The sequence below is a fragment of the Elephantulus edwardii genome, unplaced genomic scaffold (genome assembly GCF_000299155.1).
Source record: "Elephantulus edwardii isolate Elephantulus edwardi_28Jun2011 unplaced genomic scaffold, EleEdw1.0 scaffold00052, whole genome shotgun sequence".
Lineage (NCBI taxonomy): Eukaryota > Metazoa > Chordata > Mammalia > Macroscelidea > Macroscelididae > Elephantulus > Elephantulus edwardii.
The window spans coordinates 10207516-10220231 of NW_006399802.1; the positions used below are offsets into that span (position 1 = coordinate 10207516).

The 12716-nt window shown below is 35.7% G+C and overlaps 1 protein-coding gene across 1 annotated transcript in view; it reads left to right on the forward strand.

Moving 5' to 3' along the window:
- Positions 1-5142, forward strand: part of SMC2 (structural maintenance of chromosomes 2) — a 64657-nt gene extending 59515 nt beyond the window's left edge. Inside the window, 2 exon segments of the mRNA XM_006886977.1 lie at positions 3041-3188; positions 4966-5142. Of these exon segments, the coding sequence (XP_006887039.1) occupies positions 3041-3188; positions 4966-5142 (325 nt within the window).
- The last annotated feature ends 7574 nt before the right edge of the window (positions 5143-12716 follow it).

The following is a 12716-nucleotide window of genomic DNA, read 5'->3' on the forward strand; positions in this document are numbered from 1 at the left end:
TCAATTGGATTATTCTCCTTTATCTTGTTGTGGTGCTCGAGTATTTTATAAATTCTAGATAGAAGTCCCTTGTCTGACATGTCATTACCAAAAACAGTCATATTACATACAGAACAAAAAGGAAATGGACCTCACCTATTCCATAAAAAAATTAATGCAAGCCAGAAGTCTTAAATAACATCTATAAAATGCTAAAAGAAAAATGTATCAATCAGAATTCTATTATCTAGCAGAAATATTCTTCAAAATGAAGGCATTGTAACTTTTTCAGACAAAAATAGAAAGAATTTGATGCCAGTAGTTCTATTAAATGAAAGGAATTACTTGAGGTGAAAATGGTATCAGATAGACACTGGACCACACAAAGGAATGATGAATGCTGAACTGATGTCCTATAGAATTTAGAGATGTGTATCTCACCTACTGCTTACAATTTTTAAAAGTTGCATGTAGACAGAAACTTAGGTCAGATTGCCTAACCTTCTGTCTGGAGACAGTTAAATAATTAAAGCCTCCTGAAAGAAATTATAATATTGACATAATGACGATGGTTAGAATTTATTGTGGATTTTCTCTTCCAAGCTGACAGTCAATAATTCTTGAATTGTAATTATCTTCATACAACATTACTTATATACATAAAAAGAACTGTGACTTATTAATATTCCTTATGAAATCCTTTGGAGATTTTTTATGATAACAAGTTTTCTAGAGTAGTGGCAAAAAGCTTTGCAGCAGTTTCGAAGGCACATGATTCGAGGCCACTAGCTGTTAGGATAGTAAGAAAAATTGAAACCTACAATTTAGACCCTTAAACATTTAAAACTGTTTTTTTTACAAGGTCTCACAGTATATTTTGAGGAAACTAGAAAATACATGTTTTTCTTCTTACTGACACCTATAAGTTTTGTCCATAATTAAAATGGTAAAAAAATATATACACCACTTCCCAGAACAGCAGTTTAACGTTTGGTAAAATGTTTCCTTAAAGCTTATAGTTTGATGTGTTAGACACTTTACTAAGGGGAAAATAATTTTAGGTTGCATGTAGATCAACCCTCATTGTCAAGGGGAATGTTTGTACTTTATTCTGTTCATTTTCTTCACTAAAAATCTTGATTTCATTTTCCTCTCCCTTCCATATATGCATTCATTTCTTTATTGTTTACATTTGTGTAATATACAATATTACAATATTAGAATGCTATAAAATGAGATTATTCTAGTATTGGATGCCATGAGATGGTAGAATAAGTCTTATACCTAGAAGGAAAAGGGCAATCGTTAAAAGGAGTAGTGAGCCTGAAGAGAGCCAAAGGCATCTGACATCTGGAAAAAGGAATAACTACAAATTTTAGATGATTGTTTGAACTGTATGCAATCTGTGAAGCACTTGGCTGTGAAGCCATCATCTCTGCAAGTTACTTTCAAATAATATTGAAAAAAATGTATCTGTGTGCATACTTACTAAAAGGTGGCAAGAATGCGTCTAGGCCAGTTATTACGAAAATCAGCAGTATTTCACCTGGACATCTAATAAATGGGGGGAGGGAAAAAAGGAAACACTTAAAATGGTCTTTTCTTATGGGCACATGTTGAAGATAATATGGCATAATGATAATAATTGTTATGAAAATAGGATGCTTAGGACAAGGTTTAAGATTTTATCTCCAGCTTTTTTGATTTTTCAAAGCTTTAAGGTTGTAAAACAATCTCATGAAGCAACGTTGAAGAATTTTTTTAATTGAATTTTTCATAAAGATCCTTGATTACTTGAATGGAAAGACATGTGCATGTCAGTTTATTGTAAATAGAATTCACTGAAGAGAGAAAATAGCTGAAATAAAAGAAACATTAATACGGTAAGAGAAGTGTTGAACTTTGAATGTTATAATTCTTATACCTGTCTTAACTAAATTTGTACTGTATCTCTGTATATATCAGATGGTTCTTGAAAGCAGAGTGTCAGAGAGATAATAGCTTTGTTTCATTGACTATGCAAAGATCATAACAAAGTATGGATGACATTTCTAAGAATGAGAATTTCAGAACACTTAGTTCTACTAATGCAGAACCCATACCCTGATCTAGGTGCAATTTTAAGTATAGAAAAACAGAATACTGGGTGATTTTTAAATCAAGAAAGGTTGTATCCTTTAACAGTGCTTATTCAGTCTGAGCAAATAATCCAAGAATCTGGAGTATAGGCAGATGTTTATCTGGAGTATAGGATTAGATGACTCTTTAATAGCCTGCATTATGCAGATAATAGAACTTTACTTGCTAAAAACAAAGAAGACTTGAACATACTGATGATGCACAAAAAAATGTAAATACAAAGAAAACAAAAATCCTACAAATGAACGAGTAAACAATATGATCAACACAGAAAAGATTCAATGTTACATTTTAATTGGATCCGTGTTAATGCCCATGGAAGGAACAGTCCAGCCTTCAGTGTATTTCATTAGTCAGTCCACTGCAAAAGGTCTCTTACAAGCGTTAAGAAGCAAGAATAGCACTTGCAAGAACCAAGTGATATTGGCCCAAGTCATGGTATTTTCAGTCCTTCAAAGGTATGTGGAAGTTGAACAATTGAAAAGGAAGGCTGAAGAGGATTGAGTATACATATGATGGACCACCCAAATGACCAGCAAACTTCTCTTGCAAGAAATGCAGCCAGAGTGATTCTTAACAGTAAGCCTGGTGACATTTCAGCTCACATACTTCAGGTATGTTATCAGGGGGAGCCAGACACTGGAAGAAGACCTCATCCCTGGAGGTTCAATGAACTCTAGGAGCACCTTCACTGAGGTGAATGGACTTACTGGCTTCAACAATGGACTCAAGCACAGCAGCAAATTGTGAGGCTAATGCAAGATTGATTAAGGTTTTGCTCTGTTGTACATAGATTCAGTATGAGTTGGGTTGACTCAATGGCACCAGTCAAAGGCATTATGCATAATAATAACAAGATGACAGATTGTTTTGTTAACTTTACTAAAATTGCATTTCTTCCACTGGTCTTTTGTTTTCTTAGGTCTTTAGTGGCGTTGTCATTAATATTATCCATGCTCCTCTTCAAACCTGCACCAATTTATATCCTGGATGAGGTTGATGCAGCCTTGGATCTTTCTCATACCCAGAATATTGGACAGATGCTGCGCACTCATTTCACACATTCTCAGGTAAGAACCCCCCCAAAAAAGGTCTCAGTAGTAGCTTATTAGGAAACATTGGTGACTTAGTCTATATGGAGTTGTGCTGCTACCCTAGAGGCCTCTCTGGTGGTTTGAATCCACTTGCAACTTGGAGAAACAAAGATGGGCACTCCTGTGTGATTAACAGCCATAGAAACATGCTCGAGGGTTATCTGTGAATCATTTCTGCTCGGGGCATGAGAGAGAATCTCTTACTGTTTATGGTATTTGTTTTTTCTAAAACAACTCTTTTGCATTTGTTGCTCTGTATCTTCAAGTCAGAACTGACTTGTAACATCCTACAGTAGGCTTTCAAAGACAGTGAAATGCTTGGGTGGGGATTGCTTTTCCTTTTGCAGAGCAGCTGATGGATCCAAACCATGTTTCTTTCTTATTAGCAACATATTTCCTTACTACTAAGCCACCAGTTTCCTCTTCTTTTACAGAAGTTAAAAATATATTAAGTATATGTTCAAAGGGGTGCATAACAAGAGTTGGATTTCCTTTTGAAGAAAGTAAGTCATTGCAATTGTTGATTATAATGTGAAAAGAAAATCCAATTTTATCATAATTTGGAATTGATTTCACCTTAATGTGGTTATTTTCTTTAGCTATCTACCAGAAAGAAGCACAATAAGTAAAAGTCTATTTCAGGGTTACACCTATATGTCAAAAAATCATATGACACATTAGGAGGTTTCATTTTTCATAGCTGAAAAAGCAGAGAAAAGTCCCTTTAAACTAAGAAAGTTTGTTTTTATTACACTGTTGTTATAAGGATTGAGATTGCCACATTTATTTGTATAGCTCATGCATTGTCTGGAGGGCTGCATTTATATCTGTCAAAGATTACATGTTTATTATATAGTTCTTGGGCAGATAGCAACAAAAAGGTCACCTTTTCAAAATTATTAAAATGTTCCATTTGGACTAGTGGTGATGCTGTAGGATCTTAAAAGAAAGTATTTTTCTTTGGTGACTAGAGCTAGCAAAAGAGCATTGGATTTCAGCTGCAGTAGATGGTTGTAAACAGTAAAATCTCAGACAGTAGTGGTGGATAGTGAAACATTCAAGGTAAAGTTAACCTCTTAAAAACTAACATAAGGAGCTCCAGTGGCCAGAGGTTAGGAATTACATTTCCAGCCAAAAATAAACAGTCCAAATAAAGCCCCTCAGGGAGAATAATAGGCACTCTCCTCCTGTGCAGTTTATAGCCTCTGAAAAGCCACTGTAGGTCAGATAAGAGTCCCAATATGGAAAGGTTTGTTGTGTGTTGTCAAAACTGACACATAGCTGACCCTGTAGGAGGATATCACAGGAGGAGATTGCCCAGCTTTCTCCCATGGAACAGCTGGCGGATTCAAACTGTTTACCTCACCGTTGGCAGCACAACTCCTTACCCAGTGGACCACCAGAATTAACTGAAGGCTTTGAGTGATGCAAATGCTCAAATAATTGAAAACTCTGTGGTTAAAATCTATCCTGAGATGCCTTGGATGAAACACTGATCTATTTTTGAAATCTTAGCCAGTGAATATCCTGTGAAGCACATTGCGTGACAAGAGACAGTGCCATGATTCTGAAATGTAGCTGTTTTTTATAAGAGTATGAAGTTGCTTAGAATCAAACATTTAAAGAAATAAAGTCAAAATTATTTCTGATATTTTTTTTTTCTGATCGGTTCTTAATTCCAGTGTAGATGTAAATCTATTCAAGAAATAAGGCAGAAAGTATTTTTAATGCTTTCTTTTTTTCTCCCCTTAAGTTCATTGTAGTGTCCCTGAAAGAAGGTATGTTCAACAATGCAAATGTTCTTTTCAAAACCAAGTTTGTGGATGGTGTTTCTACAGTGTCCAGGTTTACTCAATGTCAAAATGGAAAGGTTCCAAAAGAAGCAAAATCCAAGACAAAAGGACCCAAATAATCATATGTAGAAGTTTGAAATAAAAATTTATTCTACTAACTTGTTTTAAAACAAGAACTTTTACAAACTTGTTTTTCTAATTTGTTAATATGAAAGTTTAATGTTTGTACTCTTCCTTAATCTGTATTTTCAGTGTTTTTTTATCTTTCTTTATACAATCATTATACATATACATAGATTCATCTTATTTAGTGTAACTAAGTCCAATTACTGTGGTTGTGATTTTGTGCGTATTATAAAATATTCTGTCTCATGTGTTACGTATAAGAGAGCCTGAAATTCTTGTTTAGTATTAAACCCTATATATAAAATAAAGAACACAAAGAAACAGATGAAATGATAGGATAAATGTAACTAATAACTTTTAATTGGCGTAATTCCTAAGGCAGTATTTGTATATGTTTCTCTACAGCTGATGGCAGTTATTCAGGTAAAAGGAATTTCAGAGCACTTAGTAGCTGGACCAACAAAAAGAACACAAAGCTGTTATATATGTTTTGAGCTAATTAAGGCTAGTTTTTTTGAGGGCACAGTGCCAGATCCCTGGTTAGACTTGCCCTGGGAAGCAGATCTCAAATGATTCTATTCATTTTAATGACACTTGTATATCATGTCCGTATGCCAGTAATTTCATCTGAAGGGTATTTTTATTACTATTATTATTGTTAATTATCCTGATTTAAGAAAACCTTGGGAGAGTGTATATTGCATGCCACTCTGCAGGTTAAACTGTATTTTCCTCATACTTTGGTTTTTGCCAGCCTATTTATATATTCTACCAAAATAATCTACTAATGAATGAGGAAGCAGACTAAATCAAATCTTACCTGTTTCCTTTAATCTGATACTTGTATGAATTCATAAGTAGACCTATCAGTTCTTCCAGAAGATCTCAAAAGTTTGATGATTATTGTGATTTTTAATGTCTTCTTCTTTTCTGTTCAAAAGGATAAAGTTCCTTTAAGATTTGGAAAATGGAACCCCGATAAAATTATTATATATAATAATCTAAAGATACATCACTAGAATAGTATCTTCAAACTCTGTATTGGTTTCTTCTCATCATTATCCTGTCCCTGATATTATCTCTGCTAATACTCATACTTTTTGGCTAAGAGTTTATAATGTCTTATCTTTCATTTCCCAGACATGTATAAAGATGTCAGCTAGCTAGCACACCGGTCACTGATGTTGTGCGGCATATTGTGAACTGTTGAATCACCAATTACTTCTGTCTTTTGTGAAAATAGAGGAAGACAAAGTTGTAAATATTGTTACAAAAGACTGGTATCACGTATAAAGGACATATGAAAATTTTTATGTTTCCTTTTGAATGTGTTGCAAATTATTTTCCACAAGATCTGTATTAATTCAGTTACCAATAAAGTATAGCATACCAGTTTGACAGCAATGACTGTTAATTTCAGTGTTTGTGTGTTATAGTTATTAAGTGGTACTTCATTGCTCTTTAGCCAGCAGTTTAAAATTTAACATTTTGTGAAGTGTAGTAATTTACTTTCCTTTTTGAAAATTTTCTATTTGTGTCCTTTCCCAATTTTGTCTCATAATCTTGTCTAAAAATCCTCAACATATATTAAAGTTAATAAAAACACATTAATAAGTCGTATGAGTAATATTATCTTTATTAGATTGAAGCCTTCAAGAGAACATTTATTTTACACCTCTGTAATAATGTCAATAACTGACATTGCTCTTTCTGTACGTCAGACACAAAGAATTGCTTGTGTTAGTTATCAAGTGCTGCTGTAACAGAAATATCACAGTATTAGAAAGTAATTGATGTAGATGCTTAAGTTAAAAGCAGAGTTACAAGGTTGAATTGCCTAAGGGTCTACCAGAAATATGTATCCTAAAGTCACTTCTTCAATAGAAAAATGAAAATAACAAAAGATAGATAGAGATATATATAAAACAACAACCACAAAAAAATCAATTAAGCCAAAAGCTTGTTCTTTGAAAGTATAAAACTGGTATCTCCAAAGCCAGACCAAGCAGATAAACCAGAGATATGACAAATAATTAAGTAATAGAAGTCATTGGGATTCTTAACTAGACTTTTAAAAAACCAAAATGGAAAATCATACGGCAATAAATTAGACATACAAGATGGGGAAAATTTTTTTTAATAACAAAACCTCATAAAATTAAGGTTATTATTAAATATCTTCTCACAAAGTACTAATGCTGTCTCATAAATTTTGTTAAGAGTAAGAATCTTAAAAGTGAAAATAGAAAACACTTCCAGACTTCTTGTATATATGTTACCCTAATAAAAAACTTGACAAATATAATAAAATTATAGGGCAGTATGTAAGAATATAGAAACAAATTGAATTCACACAAAAAAAAGTCATTACCAACTTTTCAATATATCACTGGTGTGTGTTTTTTATGGAAAAAAAATAAGAACATTGACTCTTACTTCATACTGTTATGTCCTATGGAATCAGAACTACTGGGTTTTCAGAGGCCAAAAACTTACACAGGAGGAAATAGCCTTTCTCCTATGGAGCAGCTAGTAGATTGCAACAGCTTGAATTTGAGTTGGCAGCACAACTCCTTGCAGTCAGCCACCAGAGTAAATGTGGATGATAGACTAAAGAGGAAAAGTTGTGACTAAAACTTTCCTGAAAGACGACAAGGAAATCAATATTTCTTTTGATAGGCAAAAATTTCTTAGGACACTGGGTGAGGCCTAGAAATCTCTTATTTATGGAAATGAAAAACTAGATCACAAAACGGGAACATTATTTGCAGTGCAAGAAACAATTATTATTTCAAAGACTCTTTTAACTGTTCTGACATTTGCAAGAATGGTGCAAAAGATAGATGGGTAAAACATCTGGTACCTTAGCAATTAACAGTGGCTATACCCTTCAAGTGACAATGACCAAGAAAGATAGGAGAATTGATGCCTTTGAGCTGTGGTGCTGGAGAAGAGTATTGAGGGTATCATGGACTGCTAGGAAAACACAGATTAGTCCTAGAAAGGGTTAAACCGGGTGGCTCCTTGGAGATAAGGATTGTGAGGCTCCATCTAACTAATTTTGGGCATGTAAGGAGAGACCAGTTCCTGGAAAAGGACATCATGCTTGGGAGGATGGAGGGACAGCGCAGGAGGGTAAGGCCCTCTATGAGGTGGATTCATTCAGTGACTGGGATAATTGGATGGGAGTGTCAGAGTCCTTAAATTTCATGGGAAGTGATTCCTCATCTTCCTCAGCTGCGAGTACATTCAGCCACTACACAGGGACCTTAGTAATCATGTTAATTTTGTAAACGAACCTTGATAAAGTTGTGAAATTGAGGTCTCAAGTCTTTCCGATTAATGGAATTATGTATAAAGCATTACTAATAACATACCAAACTACAAAGATTATTTTGCAGAAATGTAGCTGGCAAAACAGTTGGATCAAAATGTGTGAACAATTAACTTGAAAGCTATAATGTGTAAAAATGCCAGTACCTCACAATAGGTAATGTGATAAAACAGAGAAAAGGCTGATGTTGCCAAGGATTTCATTTCACCTGGGTCCACCATCAATGTCCATGGGAGCAGAAGAGATCAGAGAACATCACACTGAGCAAATCTGCAAGAGTCTGCCAAGGAGCAATGATGTCACTCTTTCTTTAAATGATTTCATTTTAAAGACATTATTGTATCTCTTTGGGGTGCTTGACCTCAAGCCATGGCATTTTTAGTTGCTTTGTATATATGCAAAAGTTGGACTTAAGACAGACCAAAGAAGAGCTAATACCTTTGAAGTGTGATGTTGACTGACGAACATACCTTGGACTGAGAAAAAAAAAAGTCAAATCTGTCTTTGAAGAAGTGCACACTTGCCGGAATGCTCCTTGGAGTTGTGAATGTAGAGACTTCAATTCACGTACTTTGTTGCCTCCTAATAACATGTCCAGTCAACAATCCCTGTTGGAAAAACACCGTATTTGGTAAAATAACACCAGTAAAAAAAAAAAGAGAAATGGTGACTGCCGCATTAGACTCCAGCAGCACTGATCAGAGGATATGCCGCCCTAGGCATTGTCAGATACTATTGAACAGGGAGTCATTTAGGAGCCAAAGCTGACTAATAACAACTGAACTATTGTTTTGAGTTTAGTGCTGAAGTAGGTAACTTTTTATTATACAGAACCATTTTTATTTGAACAAATTATTTGGCAAACTGGTTATTAAGTCTTGGAAATTTGGAACTTTTAAAAAAACATAACAAGCCTTTCATATGAATTTGATGTTTTCTGCCAGCAGTATTATAATTTTCAAATAAATACTAGAATTTTTGAAAACTTTCTGTCATTGTGAGCTTGAGTTTTGTAATTCTTAAAGATTTTTCTGATAAAATCAATGACAGCATTAACTTGCTTGAAATTGTTTTATATTATGAAATGTTAACATTTTGAAGACCTGCACAATTTAATGAATGGCGTTTTCCAAAAGACTAATATGTAAGGTTACAAAATCATGCATGGGTAAAATACCCTTTCAAAGTGAAAGAGGTTGATAGTTTTAAATATTAGCACAAGAAGTTTACAGGGTATTTTTAAAGATATCTCTTGGGAAGGGTGCAGCCAGAGTACTCTTTGGAGGCAAGAATGATGAGGCTTCACCTCACATACTTGGGCTATATTGCTAGGAGGTGCTATTCCTTGGAGAGGGGCATGATGTTGGGAAGGGTGGAGGGTCGGTGAAGGAGAGGAAGACCGTCAATCGGGTCGATTGATGTGATTATTGCTGTGATGGGCTCTTGTATGTCAGGAAGTGTGAATATAGCACAGAACAGGTCGAGGTTCAGATCTTTTTATTACTATTATTATTATTATTATTAATTTCAATGAACATGTACAGAGATTTTGCATTTCCGTTCATTCATTGAGGTTCAGATCTTTTGTTCATAGTCGACTCGATGGCACCTAACGGCAACTACTGCTTGCAGAATGTGAAAAAGTCTTGAAACACTGCAGAAGATCAAAGACTTGTTAGGTGCCATCAAGTTGACTATGATTTATAACGACCCTGTGAACTTCTTCTGTCCTGAGCCTGCCACACGATCTCTGACACATTTGACCCCTTTGGCATTGTCCCTGTATCAATCCATCTTGTCGATGGTCTTAATCTCTTGCACTGGCCTTCTGTCCTTCCGAGTGTGATGTCTTTCTCCAAGGACTTGCCCCTCCTGACAACATGGCCCAAAGAATGAGACAGAATTCACCATAATTGCTTCCAAGGAGCAACCTGGTCACACACACACACACACACACACACACACACACACACACACCTTGAACCCCCTAGGACAGACCTGTGTGTCTCTTGACAGTATCATATGTTCAATACTAGTCTCCTCTACAACACAAAGACGTTGATTCTTCTCTCATCCTTAGTCATAGGACCTACTATGCCAGGAATGCAAAAGTGAATGAGTTTCATTCATAGTCAAAAAGACCATTTCTAGATTGATAGACTAAAGACTATTTCTTTTCCCCCCTATTTTTTTAAATTTAAATTTATTATTAATTTCAGTAAAAATTTACACAGAGATTTTGGATTTCCATTCATCCATTGTTGCACTTTTCTCCCTTCCCAAACCTACCCCCTAGTACACTATGCTCTTGGAAAAGTAAAAGAAAAATTCTTTCATTGTTTTACAAACCCTCCCCCAGGTCCAATCCACCATGTAGCCTTCACTCTAGACTCCTGTCATGACAAAAATACCTAATCACATATCTCTTTTAAACAGTTTTCTCCCTCATCCGTTTCAATGCAGTATACATTATTGAACCCATTTTTTTTCAGTCTCTCCCCAACCCCAAGGTCAGTCCTGTTTTACAACAGTGGCACCATGCAGTATTTGTCCTTTTGTGACTGAGATACTTCACTCAGCATAATGTCCTCCAGAATCACCCATTTTGAATAATATTGCATGAGTTCCTTGTTTTTCAATGCAGCATAGTATTCCATTGTGTGAATATACCGCAGCTGCTCTACTCATTCATTTTTTTGGTGGGAAGACAATGGTCTTCAATATGAGTTTCCTCAAAACAGCAATAAAACAAAAACATTGCTGGACCAATAGATGGAATAAAGATTGACGTTGTTAATGATTTCATTTTACTTGGATTCACAATCAATACCATTGGCAGCAGCAGTCAAGAATACAAAAGATCTGCTCTCAAGGACCGGGCCAAAGTTCTAAAGAGGTAGGATATCAGTTTAAAGTCTAAGGTGTGCCTGATCCAAGACTTGACATTTTCAGTTGTTTCCTTTGCATCTTTGACCATGAATAAGGAAGACCAAAGAAGAACTGATAGCTTTGCATTGTGGAATTGGCAGAGTATTCAAAATACCATGGACCTGCCAAAAGAAGAAATAAATCTTCAAGGAAGTGCAACCAGCGTGCTTAGAGGCATGAATGGTGACACTTCATTTCGCTTACTCTGTAAGTAAGATGAAGAAAGAAGCGTCATCTTACAAATGTCAGGAGAAAGCAGTCCTTAGAGAGAGGAATGCTACTACTCTGGGATTGGTAGAGGAGCAGGGAAAGGAGGACCCTCCACAGAGGGAAGGACACAGTGACTACCTACCACAGCAGACTCGAGCATGACAGAGATGAGCATAGTGCAGGACAGAGCGAGGTTCAGCTCTCTTGTTCATAGGATCTCTAGGAGTTGGAGTCAACTTGACAGCACCTACCAACAAATTAACGCATTTGTCTTGGAATGAAAGTAGACTATTCCTATTATCTGAAGAGACTCTTTAAAATAGTCTCTTTTGAAACTCAGATTTACTAAGCTCAGTGTCATAAAGTCAATTCTGACTCACAGCAAGCCCAAGTTCGTCTTTCTCATCTTTCTCCTGAAGGGTTGCTGTTGGATTCCAACTGCTTGAGGAACAAAACCTTTTCATCAATTAACACAATGTGCTACAGACTATGCCATCACCGTTCCTTAAACTACATACATTTATTTTTTCAGCTCAAGGAGTGGAACCTGAATTACTTGACCCCAATCATTTTAAAAGTTCAACCCCATTGCCAGCGAGTTGGGACCATCTTACAACTGACCCTCTGTGGGTTTCAAGACTGTAAATGACACAGGAGATTAGCTTCTCCCTTAGAGCTGGTAGATTTGAAACCCTGCAGAGATGCTGCCTCAGGGTTAGCAGTGCAGCTCCCTGACAGAGAGGACCATTTCACACCATTACAGTCAGAGAGGTCGGCTATTAATGTCCACATGTATGACAATGTAGATGAAAACGGATCTTTCTCGTGCCAGCAGTTAAAGGCTACACTTTCATCTTTTACAAATCCACTTTAATATGTAGTTTGTCAGATGGATAGTGCTAGTTGATGATCTTGATGCATCTTAAATTTTCAATCCCAAATCTCATCCTCACATAGATTCCTGGACATATTATTACCCTGTTTAAAAAGTCTGACTTCTAATTGACCATTTTCTAGAAACCCATTGTGTTTCTAACTACCAGCTCCTGTGTTCTAGGCAGTCTGTAGTGAATGCCACTTTGTGAACACAGCGCTAATTTCCTTGTTTCTGAT